At 41.9% G+C, this 20377-nt stretch overlaps 1 protein-coding gene across 1 annotated transcript in view; it reads left to right on the top strand.

The window, feature by feature from the left end:
- LOC118427291 (retinoblastoma-associated protein-like) overlaps positions 1–20377 on the top strand; it is a 66221-nt gene that overhangs the window by 33783 nt on the left and 12061 nt on the right. Inside the window, exons 16-19 of the mRNA XM_035836990.1 lie at positions 4702–4733; positions 6859–6941; positions 7514–7665; positions 8557–8607. Coding sequence (XP_035692883.1) covers positions 4702–4733; positions 6859–6941; positions 7514–7665; positions 8557–8607 — 318 coding nt within the window. The remainder of the gene's footprint in view (positions 1–4701; positions 4734–6858; positions 6942–7513; positions 7666–8556; positions 8608–20377) is intronic.

Below are 20377 nucleotides of genomic sequence, written 5' to 3'. Positions count from 1 at the left end.
GCAAGCTCATATTCTTCATGCCAATCCAGACCTTGGAACCTTGCCCAACACTTATCATCTATAGCAGATCATTTATAAAACCATCTTTTAACTGTGCTCCCAGTGGGAACCCAACTCAGTCTACAATGCATGTACTATCTGCAGAAACTTTCGCAGTGGTTTAATGTTCGTGGTTTTTGCGGAGGCGCCTTCACCGCGAACTTAAACCACCGCAAACATTTTTCCATGGCAGTAAGAGACTACAGTGCATGGTGCTACCGCAAAACCACCGGGGAAAGTCCTTTTTCCCGCTACCGCAGAATTAAATCCCTACGAACTTACCTGCATTTACAGTAGCTGACCTTGAGTTTGAGGTTCTGGAATTGTTTATGACCCAAAGTTGAGACCTTCAAGTCAAGATCAGATTGAACAGATTGAAAAAATAATCAACCGAAACCTGTATCATATAACAGGAAGTCCCGATGTTTAGGGACTGCCTTGTCCCATTTGAGTTCAAGTACGTAGGGTGCTTTGTTGTGATGCTCAAATTCAGTTTCTTCGATTAATTCACGTCAAGTCATTAGTCACTTATCCCTGAAGGACTTGTTCCGTTGTTTAGCGGTTGTAAGCTGTATGATTTTATTGATCGTACCATCTGTTCAGTGGAAATGATACCTATTGTTAGGCTAGTACTATTTTTCTTTTTATTTGTTGGTTTGGCTGTTTAGCACACAGAGCCAGGGCTGCCCAACTATTACAAAGGGCTAGCCCTGCTGACAGAGACAAGGACAATACAAATGGAATTTGTCATGGACAGAAAACAATCAAAAGCAATATTCTACAAAGTTAACCATGATCCTAAAAGCTATATAATTTGTCTTAACCATTAAGCTTTGACTTCCATTGGAAAGAAGAGGGGAGAGGGAGATTAATAATCAAACAGTTAGTGTTAAGTGTCTTGCCAACAAAATTTGACTTGTTTGTTTTTCAGAATGTCACATAGTAACAGGAGCCATCGAGTCTAGACTGAATTCCAGACAAAACTTTCGGAAGAGAACAATTTAAGCCTAAAAGTAACATACAAAAACTTAAACCTTTTAGCTCTTACCTTGTATAAGTCAGAATGTATTTCCTATAAAGGCTTTGTTTGAAAGGAGTCCTTTCGTATCCGAAATGATGCCAGACCTTCACATTTTAATTGATAATAATAATTATATATTGTGGCCCAAACCTGATAGACCACCCTACATTTAACCAACCTAGAAAAAAGACAAGGATTTATATAGTATGTATAGCGGGCTACTGTATTACATGTATCATTGCAAACTTTCACAACCATGCATGACCAACATGTAACTGATTTTTCAATTCACTGGAAGTACCAGAAGAGAGGAACAAAAATTTAGTAGACATGTGTGGAAGGCACATCTTCTTTAGAATATTTTGAAGATCACATTAAGATTTATGGGAGAGGTGTAGGGTGTATTTGTTGTCACACCAATTTGACGTGTCCTAAGGTAATGACTTACAATGGGTCCAGGTTAGACCGATTGACCACTACCAAAAGCAGGTTCTCAGAAGTGCCAGTGCCTGAGGCATTCATCTTAGTACACATGTCATGTCAGCTATTTATTGGTAGTTGATATAATTTTAATGGTTACTGCAAAAGTTGAGGAAATCGTAGCAACGGGATCTGGGCGATTTGGCCTTTTAACTACTAATGGCCCAACCACCTAGTCAACTTAGCTACAAATGTAACTATCCAGGAATATTGGTCAAAGTGGCCAGCGTTCGTGTTAACATTAGCGTGTTGGGCCGAGTTGGGCTGATAAACCATAGGCTAAAGTTGGTAAAGGCAGTCAAAACATCCAGCACCTTTGTAGTTTACTACCAATTTCAACCTCGCCCTTAAAACCATTAACACTCCTGCAAAATGAAGAAAAGAAACCTTACCTTTAAGTTAACATACCTGTAGCTTGTAGTTTAGAAAGTCACCAAGCAAAACACTATAATATCCACCACCATAACAGAAAGGGTCTCACAGTGACTGGACAGCACAACACACACACAGAAACCCGGTAGCTTGCCAACTTTGTCTCAGGTTACCTTCACCTCATCCCTCCAATTTGAGTTGAGACATTCTCTTCCCAGCTGGAGCCTTTTGAACTTGAAGCATTAGACAGAAGGATGTTCCGTCACCTTGAATTTGTTTGTCTGAGGTTAAGACTGACCTAGATGAAAGATGACCACACCGCACTAGCTTATAGGTTTAGATAGGAGTAGACAGACCTCATTTTTACCAGACCATGGGCACACAGGACATACATTCAGGTCACCTCATACTAGGATATGGAAGTTATTCTAGGCAAGATGAAAACATAAAGTGTTTTTGGTGGCTACATCAATACATGTATAAGCTGATATCTGCTTTCAATTATTCTGTAAAATTTAATGTGTTGTATTTGAATATGAGAGTATACAGGCCTCATTTGTACATGTACTAGCTCATTTTTTTTACCAGACCGTTAAGGCACACAGGACAATCATACATTTGGGTGACCTCACAGGATATGTAAATTATTCTAGGCAAGTTGAAAACATAAACTGTTTTTGGTGGCCCACTAGCTAGTACCTGTTTCTACATCAATATGGGCTGGTTTCAGCTTTCAATCATTCTGCAAAATTTAGTGTAATACTGTATTTGAATTTGCACAGAATCTAATATATGTGTTTGGGTAGATGTAAACCACAACTTATGGGGAAGTTTGAAAGTAAGAAAGTTTGTATAGGGAGGGTTGCAATCAAATATTGTAGAAGGAGGGTTGCAATTTTTGAAATCTGAATTTATATTTTATTATCCACTCTTTGCCGTATAGATTCACTGGTACATGGTGACAGCTCTTTTTATTATATTAATAGAACTGCAGCACACAGTGTAACATATTGATTCAGTAATCTTTTTTATCATTTGTATCCATCTACTACTTTTATTACCAGTATTTGACAATGGGTATTACTGTTGAATAGATTTTTGTACATGTACAGAAAAATATTGAAATTTAAGAATTATGACCAACTGAAACGTGCTATATGAAAGTATGATAGATAGCAGTCAGGATATTAAAGAGGAAGTACATGATTGTACATGTATGTTTTCATTTTGGAAATTGTTATCCTATAGGTTTTGGCAATATTGCGGAATGTGAACTGAGGTAATAAGTTATGGATAGCCATTTTCTACAGCAATATTATAGCTCATGTTTCAGCTATTGTATGAATCATAAATGAGAAGCATTTCTTGGAAACTGGGAAGTGAACAGCATGATTGATGTGTTAAGCTCAGGGCTTTTAGAGGAAAGAATTTAATTTAAAAGTGATTGCAATTTTGTCACTGTTGGTGGCATTGGTGGCATGGTAACAGGGTGTTTGGCACAGAGGTCCTGGGTTTGAACTCCCTGACATACTCCAATGTTGTGCCCTTGGGAAAGCCACTTACACCGATTGCGTCACTTTAATAGTCATGCTGCTGCCTGTGAAAATGAGTACGACCTAGCTTTGGTGTACCGGTACAAAAACGTTTTTTCGTGACAAAAATCAGTTGACCGGATTTTGGACAGATTAGAAATTGGCAGGTATTCACGCATTTGGGTTGCTCTGATAAAATAACAAGAGAGAAGAAGGCTAGTAAGAGTAATACAGCCACTACCACCCGGAGTTGAGGACGAAAATTTTCACAGACAATCAGGTCGAGATTAAGGACCTGAACCATACAATGTACCTGAATTTTCTATACCGGTATGTACCCACCCCTACGGGTGTGTATAGATCACATAAATCTGTCTGGGTATGAAGCTTGAATACTCTACAGTACAAAGCTGATATGTTATGCCATAAGATGATTTACCAGGTACGCAATATGGTCAAGCAAACTGTAATTATTATACAATTTGTACAAATAAATGACTGTCACAGTTAGATAGATACATTGTACATGTACTTCCATAGTACATGCACCATAGAACGTGTACCAAGTCCAACAAACAGCTTCCAAATATTTTGTGGGTAATTGTTTGAAGCTAGCACAGTGGTGAAAGAAATTTCACATCCAGGAATGTAACAGCAACAATTTCTATAATTTTAAAAGAAACCAGCAATGTCAGTAGTAAAGATTTCTTAAGAATTGAAGAAACCCCAGTGGAGATTAAACTTTTTAAATGCTAATCTTCCGTGGACAGCTGATTATTTTCAGGTCTGATAAACGACCCTGGTCAGGCCCATGGATGCCCTTGGACCTCAAAATTGGCAATGACCTCCCCTGACCCCAATTAGTGCCTACTGTAACTCTGACTAATATTAACTGTTAGTATTCTTGCATTGTTGTCAATGGCACTCACAATGTATAATAATGTAAAAAGTATGATAGGAAGGATGGGTTAATATGGCAATTTTGAAGCAACACAGTGAATGACAAATGAATTCTGCCTCCATCTTCTAATGTCTCCTAATTTTAATCTTTTTACAGATGCACTAGAAAAAAAAGAAGAAATGTTTTTGGCACAAAACACATTTCATGACAATCACTGTTTTCTTTTGCAGTCAGGCCTAGGGGTATTATCCAGTTGTAAATAGTGATAAGATGGAATGAGATGTTTGTTGATGACTTACTGTATTTGCATTCATCTGTCAGTAAGTTTATTGGTGTTTTTTTTTTTACTCTTTTAGGAGGAGCAAAGACTGAATACATCAGACTTCAGGTAAGCCTTTCAATATTGCATGTCTATAGTGTACAAAGGTCCATTTGGCACATTGAAAGAGAATTGTGGCACAGAGGTACTAGGCATCTAGGGACTAGGTTGCCAATTGACAGAACTCTTGCAGCAGTGCCCCCTAGGAAGTGGCCATTAAATTGCAGCTAGATCCATTCAAAATGTTGAGGGCCAGGATGAAAGCTTTAAATCATAGGCCTTTGGCTCTTTTGTCGCAGTTTTCATTTATTGTTGCACATTATTCTTTAGATGGTCATTCAGCTGTCATTTTACCAAAAAATGCTGTCTTTGGTCCTTGTAGCAGTTAGTGTCACGGCCTGCTTGCAAATTTTACAACATGAAAATCATACAACGGATGTGGCCTCTTGGTAACAAACTCCAAAGTAAGGGACCTGACGATATTTATCGGGGGGGGAGGGCTGGTGCATAGGTGGGGGGGGCCAATGAAAAATTTTTTGAGCCGAGGGGGGGGCCATTGAAAAATTTTTTGAGCCGAGGGGGGGGGCCATTGAAAAAAAATTGCCTGAGGGGCCTTGATAAATACTACCAAAATGTGCCCCTGAAATGCAGGAAATGAAGTTTCAGATGGTCAAGATTTCAATTTTTCTCTGGACGTCCCTTGCGACGGCTTGCGCCTCTGGCGCACACAACACTTCGGCGCTCGTCGCCATCAAAAGTCTCTTCCTCTGACAGAAAATTGTCATTACATTTAGCATAGTCTACCAGCGAAGTTTATCCCTCAAAATGCAGAAAATCGTGTCTCAGAGGGTCCAAACTTCATCATTTGAATGACAATTTCTCCAGACCTACATGTACCTTGCGACGGCTCGTGCCATGCCCGGCGCTCGAAATTGTGGAAATACGTTGGGGGCGTCGTCGCCCTCAAAACCATGTGAAGTTCTAATAGAAAGGCTATTAAACTTAAAGCTTAGTCTGCCAGCAAATTTTGCCCATCAAGATTTAGGAAAGACCGTTTCAGATAGTCAAGATTTCCAAATTTTCCCGGTGGAGCATGCCCCCGGACCCCCAAGGATTACGTTGATATAGTTCGCCCTCCCCATACTGAGAAATTTTCTGCAGCCGCCTCTGTCGTGTGATTCCATGTTCGCACGAAGTTTAAGAAAACTATAGAAACTAAAATTGGTATAAATATCAATCCTGCGTGCATCTGTTCTTTGTATACAGAATGGTTCACGGACGGCAACGGGATAAAACATTACGATGTTTACTTTCGTGACAGCGGGCTCTCTGCTGCATACATGTATGACGTCATGGTGGCGCGAATTTTTTTTGGCAAGTTTGTAGGTTGCAATTGGCCGAAATAACTCCCGTTTTGGAAAGATTGAAGCAGTCTTGAAGCGGTTTTCGAAACGATATCGCTAAAATGTACCCAAGTCTCTTCCATCTACAACATTAATTTGTTTTCTTTTGTGTAAATTTCGTACATGTGTGGTGGAAAAGATCGCCGAAGTTGGATTACCGCCCCGCCCCTCCCCGCCCGCTTTTCTCTTTGTTGATGTGGACGCACAAAATCCAAATTTTTTTGCCTCACAGAATGCGGGAAATTTCGTTTTAGAGGGTCAAAAATATCAAAATTTCCCGGGTAGCATGCCCCTAACCCCCGAGACCGGTCGGGCCTTCGGCCCTCCGATCCCTGGACGGCCTTTAACAGCTAGCCGTCGGTCTGGCGGAAACGTTCAGTTTCGTGATCTTGCGTATTAAACGTTACCAGAGACTTTTTTTCACGTAGATTGGAGAAGTGATATCAGACAAGGTAAGTCTTATAACCGTGCGTAACTGTGTGTAATGGAAAAGGTAAGGAAAAATTGGAGGGGGGGGGGGCCATTGAAAAATTTTTTGGGGCGAGGGGGGGGCCATTGAAAAATTTTTGGGGGCAGGGGGGGGGCCATTGAAAAATTTTTTACCAGACCTATTTTGCACCAGCCCCCTCCCCCCAATAAATAACGTCAGGTCCCTAACAGCTGCTATAACAGGAATCTTATGTACCTCAAGTATAATTATGTCAAATTACACAAATTAACGTTTTTCATGTTTTCAAGTTATTAGAGCTCTTAGTTCTCATCATATATAAGTTTTAACCTCTTGTTTGCAGTAACCTGCTGAACAAAGACACATTCCATCGCTCTCTGCTGGCCTGTTCTGTGGAGGTCATTATGACGACATACGGAGTCAGTTGTAAGTACAAACTTAGAGTTTACACCGCCTTCCTACTAGTGACAAGACTTATCTGTATGATTTTTTAACAGAAAATACAGCACATATCTCAGCAATGCAACTTTGTTTCTCATGTGCCTTAATGATCGCACTTAAAGTATATAATATGTACGCTCGCACATATGGATATCTACTAAATTGATTATCTGTATCGTTGAAGAGGTTCATCAGTCACGTATGTATACAGTTACTAGCAATTTTCTTCCAACAGTAACTGTTTTAAAGGTAGAGTAGTACTACGTACCTCCAGATTTTTGGTGTCTGACAGCACATCTTAGTCACGGAGAATTGCCTATAGTCTCGATTTTGCGTCAGAGAACACAAGACAAGGCCTACATATTCAGAATTCTTTCATACCTAGCTATCAATCTTAAATGCCTCATTTATCAATGGGAAAACAACTTTAAAGAAAGTCAAAGTGCCAGTGATGAAACCTTACGGACATAACATCTAACCAGGAATGTCTGAATTCTAACCCATGACCTCACAACATGATCTCAAGTCTGCTAGCATCAACACATATTTCATTTCAGGGACCCCCATGTTGTACACTATGGCTACCACTGACACCAACACGTCGTTTCCGTGGATACTGGACGTGTTTGAGCTGAAGGCGTACGATTTCTTCAAGGTGCTGGAGACGTTCATCCTCGCGGAGCCCAAACTCACCAAGGAAGTCATCAAGGTCAGCCCACAGATGTTACAAGCTGTTGTATTGGTCAGGGGGATGTTAGAAGGGATTTGATTGGTCAGGGTATCTAGTATATGGATATGATTTACTGCATTTAAGTCTGCACCCCTGATTTTGGGCAGGTCTCAAAAAAATCTATGGGACTGAGAAGTAAAATAGAAAAACTTGAATAAAAGTATGCACCCCTTCACCAATCTTGAACACGTTTTGAACTACCCGTAGATTACTTCAAATTTATCACATGATTTCCTCTCTTTTCCCCAAGTAATTTTGCATGAACCCTCACTGTCATTGTTTCTAGAAACTTATGCGTTACTGTCGGTTTTAAAAAAAATGTTCATGTTGTACAGAAAAACAAACGTGCATATAGTTTTGTATCCTTTCTAAGAAGCACCACCTTTCTCTTTTTGAGGCCCTTTTCCCATTTATCATGCAATAACCTCATGTAAAGTACTCACCCCAACTTTGACAACAACTTGCAGCATATTTTCAATTTTGAAAGGGTTTAAAACTGCATAGTTGCTTTATTCGAGAAAATAATGTACTCACTGAAAGTCACTCAATACAAAACTTTGATAAGACAATTTGGAAACTTTTCATCGGGTATCGTCCTGAGAGCTGTTGTTGATGTTAATACGCCATATTTTTGAGTGTTTAAAACATCCTAAATTTAAAAATAATTTAAGGAGATTTAATGTCATAAGAAGGAAGATACAAATTGAATGTACATGTATCTTTGTATGATTATAGGACATAAGAAATTGTGAACTTTGTTTGCATGAAATAGCAGATGTTTAAGACGCAGAAAAGGGAAAAAAGCTTCAACAATTCAGATTTCTTCTGATAAATACTGACTTGAATATTGAATGTGTCCTTCCCTCATAGCACTTACAGCACATCGAGAACAAGATTCTAGAAAGAGTGGCATGGAGAGAGGTCAGTTTTACTTATTGTTTGATGAAATTTACAAACGGTAGCATTCTTAGTCTTATGGTTAGGACCCTGAACCAAGAGGTTTGGGGTTCGAATCCCAGTGGTATAACTCACCCAACATACACACACTACTTGAAAGGGTTGCAGTCCTTATGATCAGATATTATTTTATTGTCTGCTGTTCATGATGCTCGTGAAAAAGAGCTAACTGCAATTTCCCAGTACATGGAACCTGTAGATACTGTATGTAACGTCTGTCTTCACTGCCATGACCAGTCACTGTGGAAGACTAGCTCTTTAGTGAGCTAAACTGGTACAAGTTTTGCTTTTTTTTAACTGTTTCAACATTTTCACTACAGTCTTCATCTCAGACAATGACTCTTTGCGTATCATATACTGCAGACTAGACGTCCAAAATGAGGTGTATATTCAGTATCTGTATCTATATTGCCAGTAGAACCGCCCTTCAGCAAAACATCAGTCTTTGTTGTGTATAGGCTACCTATCACAATATGCAGCAGACTGTGTAATATATCACATATAACATCAACTATCATAATTCCACCGGGTGTCATTATACCGCCACCTCAAAAAAACATTAGTATAGAGGTCTTCCCAAGATTGTTTTGAACACAAAATGTTAGATATCTTAAATGTAATACAATTCAGATATTTGTAGGTGTTGAAGACAATCTTGAGAAGGCCTCTATAACAACGTTTTTTGAGGTGGCGGTAAAATGACACCTGGTGGAATTATGAGGATGTATGCTAGATCCCTTAGGACCATTTTGTTTTACTTCTACCAGACTGTTTTCTTAAAGGCTTTTGACAGGATTTCCTGAGAAAAGTGTTTATTTCTAAATTTCTTCATTGCATTTTAAGTGGTAACCAAAAACAGACTCCAAATCAACAATGAATGGCCCTATGATAAGCTTATTCTACCAGCTTCATAAACAATATGAATGACAAATCAAAGTCCATACAGTTTTACACATTCCTAGACTTAACGATGGTGGCTTGCGTTGCTGGTACTAAAAAGACAGACTGCCAATTAGCAAGATACAAACCATTGATCAGCTATTCTGTCTGCCTCCTGCAGTGCATAGTTTAAATGACAATATTGGAGTGAACACAATATTGCTAATTACTGCCTACTTACCACCATTAGAAATTATAGCTCACACGCACACACCAGGAAAGTTATCTTTCAAAGAAACTATTAAGTAAAGGTAAAAAGAAAATGACCCCAAACCAAACAAAGTAAGTTTAGATTCATTTCATTCATTTCTGAGGTTGTTCATCATCATCATCATCATCGGACGTCCCTGGTGGGCGGGGCAAGACAACGCACAACGTTGTTAGTGCAGTTAACTAAAACGAAATACAAACGTCCCAATTTACAGTTAACAATTTTGGTCTTCATGTTTAAAACATCAGAAGAGGTCCTGGTCCAGGAGATACAATTTTTGCTTGTTTTAGTAGTGCAAGTAATTTTCTTTTGGTGCAAGATTTCTTTTGTCATCTACACCTAGTCCAGTACAAGTTGACCCAGAAATAATTAGAACCCTGCTTTAGCAGTAATATACATGTACCTAGTGTTCTGTTAAACATTATGGGATTGGCTGATATTCACAGGCCCCCCTAGTCCTGTCCAATGACATAGCAGTTGAATTTCAGTTGAGCAATACAGTCCCTGGTGATTTTCACTTCAACGACCTTCTGACAAACAACAAGTATGGTCGCCGGTTGCATCGAAGCTCATAGACTGTGACAGGTGTAACAAACGGAAAATAATGGTTCTAAATGTCACTGAGGAATCTGGGACATTAATTTCTTATAATAAACACCATGAACAAATACACAGTAGAGAAAATAAGAAAGCTGTAAATGCCTATTAATTTTGTGGTCATTTGATTTTGCTGTAAGGAGAAAATGGAGTGATCACGATAGTTTAAAGTTGAATGATACCATGTGACTATAGTCACTTACTTCAATGGAAATGGCTGCTGTTAATTTGTGGTGCACCACAATCATTTTTATTTATTCAAAATCCGAATTTCAATTACTGGTATCATTCTAGCCTGCATCACTCAGGCAAACCAGTCGGAGAATCAGCAACAAAGAGCGACCCAATTTCAGTAGGCTAAGCTTATTTCTGCAGCTTATCAAAGATGATTCAAAGTACTTGAAATATTTTTTCCTTTTCAAGATGGTAAGTAATGAGCTGCTGGTAGGAGCCAATAAGGCTACCAATCACCAAAGAATGAGTGTAGAGCAGAAGGCCACATTGACTTCATTTTATGGATGACATCCTCTGTAGACCCCAAAACTAATGAGCATGGGCAAATGAAATAAATCCAGTAAAACAGCAATGCTGCTAAGCCACAGGACTAAACATCCGGTGATTTTCCATTCATTCCCAGGCTGGGTTTCTTATGTCCACCTCTATTAAGACTTCAAGAGACAATTATTACCATAATGTTTTAATTGCCATTCTTGTTTAAAAAAAGGAACAAGGGTGCTGTGGCCCCAATTGCCCTGACCATGTGCCCCCTTACCCTGGAGAGCAGATCTTCTGACAAGCACAAAATTCTGGTAGTGGGTCACCTGTGGCCACATTTTCTCTTTTTTTTAACAGGCAAAAATGAACATGCTGATGTCATCCATAGAATTAAGTCAATCTGGCCTAATGCATTCCTCGCTCACATAGAATTGGGAGCATTGTCTGTAAGGTGCAACTACATTCTATCCCCTTCTTTCATCCGACCACCATCGACAACTTCGGTGTCAGCAGCTCAGAAATCAAACCTTTCAACAAAGACTGTCAGTCTGCAACCGGACCATTCTGTCCGTGTTTGGTAACAACACTGGAAAAATCAGGACTGATGACTGGTGACTCGTAGCTGAAATTGTGGCTGACCACAGCGGTGCTCTGGACTCCCAGACATTGAAGCTACAATAGGGAGACCGCCGACAACATAGACTGGGCACTTACCTCAAGGTAGACATTAATACGATCTAGGCAGTGAGGGACAGAGATTCATCGGTAGCCGCCAAGACTGGAGACAGTTAGGAAGGACTGGACACGAGAAAGTAAGCAAGCAAGACAAGTACATTAGCTCTCGTGTTCTGTGGTCTTGAAATACAAGAGTCAGAGTCTCAACCGACGTCCTAGCCAAATAAGCCTGCCCATCTACAAGAAAGAACATCATGGCGTTCGAATTGGGGCTAATCGTCATCTATTGGCTATCAGGACTTGCCATCCTCATCCTGAATGCTGCAGTACTGTGGGGAATCATCAGAACAAGAGGACTGCACAAGGCGCACTACTTCTTCATGGCTAATCTGGCTCTATCCGACCTACTAGCAGGTTTCGGACTTGTGTATCAAGCTGTAGATCTCATGGAGTTGACCAAACCAGACAACAGAATGGTCAGTAGGACATTACTTCAGTATAGTCAGGTAATGTCTGCCGCCGCTCTGGCTTTAGTGTCTGTAAACTCCTATGTTGCTGTAAGACATCCCATATTCTTCCGGACCCATGCTCACAATGCAGAACGTAATGCAGTGATAGCTATTGTGTCTTCATGGCTTGTACTGTCCCTGTTAGTGTTATCACCCATTATGGGTTGGAACTGTATAGATATGCCTGCACCAAACTGTGCAAAGTTTTATCACCGTGCTTACTATGGTCTCTTTGCTACTATTCTCGTTTTTCTGGCCATTATCATGTTGTTCACCTGCATCAGTGTATTCTTAGCTCTAAAGAAACGACAGTCGATAGCAATTGGGCAGGTGAGGGCCCCCGGGTCAGTGCAACAAAACAGTCAAGTACAAAACAGTGCAGGGCAAAATAAACCTCGTAGTCTTGCAAAAGCTGAGGCACAAAGAAAGATGAAAAAGAGTGCGCACAAGGCAAGGACCGTTGCGATCCATGTGGTGGTTGCCTTCGTCTTTTGGCTCTTTCCGATTTTGATGTTCTTCATTTGCCTCGGTGTGGAAAGTTGCCTGTTTGGACCATGGCCATTTCTGATAGCCGTGGTGATGACATGGAACTCTGCCATCAACCCAGTCGCTAGTGTCGTCCGCACGCCAGACTTGAGAAAGGGAATATGGCGGCCCGTTGCGCCCATTCCTCAAGCACTTGTTGTCATGACACAGGGGAACAATGCAAATCCACAGTCTGCACCAGTAAACACCCAAAATCTGCCAAGTGGTGTCGCAAATAGAATTGAGCAGAATTTACCAGGACAAGTGCTTACCTCAGGACACATCCAAACAGTAAGTCGGAGTCAGAGCCTAGCAGCCCCCAAAAATAGTTTCTAAATCATCCAAAGCAAATCTTCCTATGGTAGAAGTAAGCTAGAATTGAATCCCATGAAAATCCTCTACAGACAAAAAGAAAGACTGTAGAAGCAAATGGTACAGTGCCACCATCATTGGAAGAATGGCAAGTACCAGTACTGTCTTCGTTTGATTTCAAAGTAAGGAGAAAATGGAGTGTTCATAAGAATTCATGATACTACAAATAGTCAGAAGAGTCTTACTTTGAGTAATAGAAAAGTTCATGGTGCACCGCAAAAAACGCAAACACAAAACCACCACAAACATTTCAAAATTACAGTTTTACTGTTACAGTATTTCTTATACTCTTTCCTTTAGTCAGGAGGAAAGGAATTTCAGTAATCATTCTAGCCTGCGTCACTGGCAAAACAGTCTGCCAATCAGCAACAAAGAATGACCCAATTTCAGTAGCTTATTTCTGCAGCTCATCAAAGATGATTCAAAGTCCTTCTGGCTTACAGTAATCATGATCACAGCTTGTGTATCCAGAAAGTGAGCGTAAGGCTACGCTGGCTTAATTTTATGGATGACATCCTCTAGAGACCTCAAAACTCGTGTGGGGGAGAATAAAGTAAAAAATTCAGGATAAAAATGCCCACTATCTTATGATGTAGATATGATTTTCAGGAGGTGTTATATTGACTGTAAGATTATGCAGAATGGCTTTAGGTCAACAGTAGACAAAATTGAAATGTACAATATGTCATGTACACTGTCTATTGGGTTTGCCATATGAAAGCCACCAGAGATATACAGAAATTCAAGACTTATAAAGTTGTGCCTTTAGGAAAGGCACCTAACACAATTTTTCTCACTTCACTCTGGTTAAAATGAGTACTACCTAACTGGCAGTTATGGACATCCCTCGTATGGTCGTTGGCTGGAAGTCTAGGTAGCCACACCCACCACACTTATCAAAGGCTTGTGTTAGCCCTTCTTGTTATGTTAATTAGGATTTTAAGTCTTATTCTAGACACCTATTTTGTACTTTGTGTAAAAGTCGTTGCCATACATTGTACCATGTACAATTGTCATGCAATGAAGTTCGTCTTCTTATTGAAAAGAGTAGGGGTCCTTCCCAGTGTGAGTGGATCAAATAAATCTGTCCGGATATGCAGCTTGTGCTGTTCAGTACAAACCTGGCATACATGTAATATGCCATGAGACAGTTTACAGGGTATGCAATACAAACCAACAAACTTACTGTAGAGACATCTGTTAACGCTAGACCTGAAAACAATTTCAGTGTGCATTACAGTCATTTATGTGAAAGTGTAGGTGTAAGTGTTCATAATTAGAATCAACGTCTGGAATGCATTCTGAATTTTGTGTTCCACAGAGAGGCCTGTTGATTGCTTTGTTTTGTTGGATTGTATAACATCCATTGGCATAATACCGGTCGGTTTACTGCAATTTCTCAAGCAATGCTAATTTGGCAAATGACCAACGCATCATTTTCTCCAGCTACGTGTTGCTGTTACAGCTTACCTTTGCCACTTCTTCTGTAAATTATTTTGTCTCTCTGGTCCTGCTAAAAACATAATATCGTAATTGGAACACACCGCGGAATTGCACGGAGAAGGGGCGCGTGGTTGGAAGGGGGTGCACTATACCGGCCGACCGAAACACGGCACAATTAACTGCCGCTATGTACCTTTATACATCCTCTGTTGTTCCTTTCTTTCCTGTTAGTAGTTGCACAAAACAAAAATCTGCATGAGCATACAAAAAGTCATGAGAAAATGGGCGTATACTGACAAGAATTTTCATTTAATTTTGGTCCGTCACAACCGCTATGACGTAAAACTTTACTGCTAGCCGTAGCATTAAAAATGGCGGGAAAATGGCGGCGTACGTTCAATTTGACCCATTCAGCCGTAGATCCGGGCGATAATGCAACGGTTCCTCACACTTTTACACGAGTTGTAGGTCACCAAAAGAAATTCAAGATTGCTGTTGAATCATGCTCGTCTTGTGCCGTGAGCACATGTGATTATTATCTACAAATCTGGCGAGAAACGTGACAGTGTGTTTGTCCCACGACGAGCTCGCCTGCCCCGAAAATGACCTGAAAACTTTTGGCCTTGTTGTCTTCGAATGCACTGTTATCGATGCTTTGTAAATTATGTATTGGACACCTAGATGTCTGAAGTGTGCATACCTCAGAAATAACTATTGTTGCATGTGTAGATCTCTTTAAGTTCCACTATTTTTAATCGACAGGTATAAGGCTTATGACCGGTATTATGCCAATGCATGTTAATGTCTATGGTTGGTACATGTACATGTAGGTCACTTTATTGTCAGAACATATATTTCTTAGGATAATACAGACCGCAGACCTGATAGACATATATTTCTTAGGATAATACAGACCGCAGACCAAAACAAACACGGGTGTCAATATACCAATTGTCTCGCCAACAATAACATAAATACCGATAATCCGCGGGATCCACAGGGAGTTGTCTATATGCCCTGCGCAGGTCAGTCTTAAACAACAAACAGCCTCGGCCCTTGTCTAAGATCATCTCAGTCATTGTATCTACGGATGGATACACTAAACTAATTGGTTCGCCCAAAAAAGTGTTCTTGGGAATGGCGTCATTCACAGACTGCCCAGACGGGTAACTCAAATCCACAACGACGCGACGCGTGTCACTGTCACGTTTTGCTACCGTCTGCAGGGGTGCCGGGAAGACTGGAAACGGGAATGGGTTCGCACGAAATGGGCCACACATGGCGCCGTAGCGGAGTTCTTTGTCGATAAACAAGTCCACGTCTGCTTGGTAATCCAAAGCCGATCGGTGATTAGAATGATGCACATTTTGTGGGAAATTGTAATTTTCAGGATGAATGTTGATCGGCCAGCCGAATTCGAGAAAGTCGGGTAGTGAAGTGTTGGAGTAATTAGCTAACAAAGCCCGCCAGACCGGGATATTGAGTGACGTCTTGACCGGAATTCGCGCGCCGATATAATTAGGAACACCGGTCTGGGCCACAGCGGTATAGAGTTCAATAATGTCCTCCCCCGGTGCCAGTGGCACCCGGCTGTGAAGAGAAACCGGCGGCTCGCCTTGTGTTGTCACCAGGGGGCTGACGAAAGGATCTCGGGCCATGTCGGCACTCAGTCTTGGGATGTTCCTCTTCCACGCGTCGGACTAAAAGACACATGCAACAGATATGCTTAACCTGTCCCCAGCGCGGGTCCCAGTGTTCCGGCCCCTGCTGACAGTTCCCGTGCTGGTACGCCTCGCACCAGCGTGGCCTGCTGGGGTCCCTAGCAGTCGAGCGCGCTTGAGCCCGTGGCGCGGCGGGAGGGTGGGATACACCCGCCTGGGCGCGGTAGGACTGCTCCCTGGTATTGTCTATAGTCTCCTTAGAACTAGACCAGGAGATCGTGCCATTCTCCATAGCATACAACACAGAAGCATGTGTCTCCCTCACAATGCCCCAATCGTAATAAGCGGCATCAAACATTAGATCCGATAAGTGTTCGAGTCTGATCCGGACAGACCGCTTGACGTGTTTTTTCTCCAAGAGATTTTTGACGAAGCCGTGCACAAACATGGATGTTGATAGATCGTCATACGTCACACACCCATCGCCCCCCTTGCCCTTGCCAGGGAAGTGGACATGTGGTGGGGCCACTCGATTTTTACCCGACTAGACGCGGAATCGTTAATGGTCTTGGTGCGACCGCTTTTCTTACCTCGGCGGCGGCGGCGTGGAGAAGATGAAGACCTTGAGTCCGAGCTGTACCGTCGACAGGCTGACCGGTGTCGGCGTCTGTGGCCTTTGTGATCGTTGCTGCGACGGCGTCGGGAGCGGGAGCCGTCCGTTGACCGGGACCGGGACGTGGAGGATCTCGTTGTTGAGTCGGAGGAAGAACGCTTCCGTGACGAGACCGGTCGTTTCCCGAGAAGGTCGTCGATGTTTTTCAGGCGACGGCGTGAGCGGGCGGCGTCTGGAGACCGCGAGCGGGATGGGGACTGGCTTGTGTCCTTTCTGTCCTTCCGGCGAGAGGAGGAACGCTTCCTCGGTTTCTTACCGAAGATTTCATCCAGGGTTTTATCGACCCTGTCAGCAAGGTCGTCGTCTTCCCGCAAGTCCCTCGCGGTGGGGACCCGTTCCTCTTCGCTGGCTTCCGACCAGAGTCCTTTGGCCAGCTCCTTGGCCTTGCTGTCTCTCTTCAGCTTTTTCAGGGACCGGCGGACCCTCTCCTCAATGCTGTCCGAGTTGTTGTCTGAGCCCGGGGAGAAGCCCGCCGTACACTTGCCACGACCGTGCGGCCCTCGATGACCCTTGACTGGCAGCGTGCAGACTGAACAAACTTTGGGCTTCGCCATCGCGGAAAGGGGGAAATCCCTGACCAAAACTCGAAAACCGGGGAGCGAGTCTCCGTGCGCCTCGCTTCCCACGGACGAAACACAGAATGAGAGCCCCGGTGTGGTGTGCGGAAGTGTGAAGAGGCAAGGACTGACACGCGGTGACCACGTGGGAGGTCAGACAAAGACCGGAGACGGGGTTGTCGTAAATTAATAAAAATGACATCACTGACATTTTTCCACCTTTATTGTCAGAACATATATTTCTTAGGATAATGTATAGCTGATGAAACCTACATGTGGTCTTCTCTGACTGACTTGATAATGTAAAATGTGTGACTAATAAATTTAAGTACATTCAGTTATTAATGTTTCTGCCTCAGAGTTGTGACACATGATACAGTGTTATCGATGGAAAGGTGGTAGGGTAATTGGCCCAGAGGTCCTGGGTTCAAATCCTCAGACATGCTCCGATGTTGTGCCCTTGAGAAAGTACTTCAAACGATCAGGTGGAAGTGAGTACATAATAATTAGTTTATCCCATGAACAGAGCCCCACCTCTAGCACGTTAAAGAACCCACCGCACTTGTCAAAAAAGAGTATTCATTCTAGCGTGAGAGAATCAAATAAATTTTTCCAAATATGCAGCTTGTAATGTTCTTTGCAAAATATGCAGCTTGTAATGTTCTTTCTTTGATATGTTACAGCATTAGACAGTTTCCGGCGGGTATATGCAATACTTCTAAACAAAACAAAGTAAATCTGCTCATCAGCAAAGAATAAACCCTTTAGAAGCTTGTCTCTGCAACTGTTTGTTAATGACGATTCAGAGTCCATTCAATGTGTCACATTGTTTATTCCAACTGCGAGATGATAGCTTGTGTGACCAGTATGATATTACAATAAATAAAGCAACAGAAGAAAATGCCAATCAGTGAAGAATGAATTGCATGCATAAGCTGACATGAATGGCTAATTAAAGACTTTTCAATAACACACAATTTCAACCATTATGATGCCTCTTCAACATGATAGGTTGTGACTTACTGTAAATGCAGAGATTTTTGCCGTGGTTTTGTGTTTGCGGTTTTCACGTTGCCAGTACGCGAACTTAAAACCACTGCAAACATTTTTCTATGGCAGTAAGAGACTACAGTGCATGGTGCTACCGCAGACGTAAATCTACCGCAAACGGTCCTTTTTTCCCGCTACCGCAAAATTATATCCCCGCAAACTTAGTGCATTTACAGTAACATGCAAGTTAGCTCTTTCCTTAGTGCTGAAATATGGGCTACTGTATAATCATCAAATGTGAGGAGTTAGTACTTAGCAAAAAGATTGAGCCAGCAGTTGGAGGATGGTACTCCAGCTAAGCATTCTTCTTGTAGCTTACATGTAGGTTTACATCTCCTGATTCCTGTACCTGCAAGAACCAGAACAAATTTATTTACCAATCAGCAAAGATTGAGCTGATTTGAGCTGCTTATTTCTGCAGCTGTTAATAAATGTACAAAGTATGAAAGTCCTCTGAAATGCCACACGTACACATGGCATGTCCTTTTGCCTTTTTAAGATGACAGGTTGTGTCGTAGGTGGTAACAACAGAACAGTCCACCAATCAGCAAAGACTGAGCTGATTTGAGTCTACAGCTTGTGAAAAGCATAATGACAAAGTCTGAAAAAAAAAATTTCTGCCTTTCGAAACTGATGCTAGTAACACTATAATAGACCAGGGTAGTCACTAGCATAATTTATTGTGTGGGGGTCACCTACGCCGTGATTTTGGTCCCCTATGCTGTGATTTAAACATCGTAGGAGGCTTTTCTGTGTTTTGTAACAAAGATTTTTTATTAAATATATACCCAAAATGCAGGACATATTCTTTCTATCTGAGAGTTACAAACAATTTCAGGGGAAGGCCCCACTACAATACTGACACCAGTTCCGTTTGCCACGTGGCTTCACTATGCTAAGATAGCCCCTACACATTTTTAAAAAATCCTGGTGAGACCCTGTAGAGACTGTCAATCTGCGTACATTGAACCACGTCATTTCTGCAGGTCTTGAAGAGCTTATTAAAGGACTTAATGAAAGTCTATTCAAAATGCCTCTTCAATATGGGTGTTGCTGGTAAAAACCCAAACAAGCCGTCAATCAGCAAGAAATGAGCCATTGATCAGATGCTTGATAAATAGTGTACAAACAGTAACAAATGACGGAAGCTCAGACAATATCGCTAATTTCTGACTCATCAACACATCAGGTCCGATCTTGATAACCAAACAGACTCCTCATCAGTGAAGAATGGACCGATGATTAGTTTACCTGTACTTGTGTTGCAATTAAACGTGTTTCAGCCTCCCTCTTCAATAAGAATTCTGTGTACTCCCTCCCTATCACTGTGGTAACACAAGAAGTCATATTGTTACCTCATTGGCGATCGGCTAGCTTGTGTAACAGAAAAAGAGCGCATAACACATTCTGCGCTCACACACAGTCAGAAGAGTTGTCTGTGAGGTGTAGCTATACGTTCTGTCTCCTACCTTCTTCTGACCACCAACGACTACTTATTATGAATGTCCACTGCTCTGAGATCTTGTAGAGTCTGTCAAGATCATGAAGAGATTTGTCAGACTTCAACCAGGGCCTGTTTTTCTGTACCAGGGTCTGTTTTTTTGTGTTTGACAGAAAAACAGGCCCTCAGCTTTCTTCCTCGGAGAGGCAACAGTCGACAAGTTGCTCCCGAGTCCTCGTATCCTACATCCGAGCCAAAGGCCTGCCCCATTTGCAAGAACAAGATGGAGTTGGGAACGGGGCTTACCGTCACCTGCTGGCTGACTGGTCTTCTCATCATCATCCTCAACGCTGCCGTGCTCTGGGGAACGATCAGGAGTCAAAAACAGCGCACGGCTCACGACTTCTTCATGGCGAACGTGGCAACGTCTGACCTCCTAACTGGCATCGGAGTTCTCTATCGAATAGCAAGTCAGGTGGGAGATACCAGAGTAGACAGTAGAAACATTGGTTCTACTTTACTGATGTATGGTCAAGTGATGTCAGCCTCAGCTCTGGCCCTACTGTCTCTTAACTCCTATGTTGCT

Source organism: Branchiostoma floridae, chromosome 12 (assembly GCF_000003815.2).
Source record: "Branchiostoma floridae strain S238N-H82 chromosome 12, Bfl_VNyyK, whole genome shotgun sequence".
Lineage (NCBI taxonomy): Eukaryota > Metazoa > Chordata > Leptocardii > Amphioxiformes > Branchiostomatidae > Branchiostoma > Branchiostoma floridae.
Note: the sequence above shows the minus strand (reverse complement) of the source record. Positions and strands in the feature narration are given on the sequence as shown.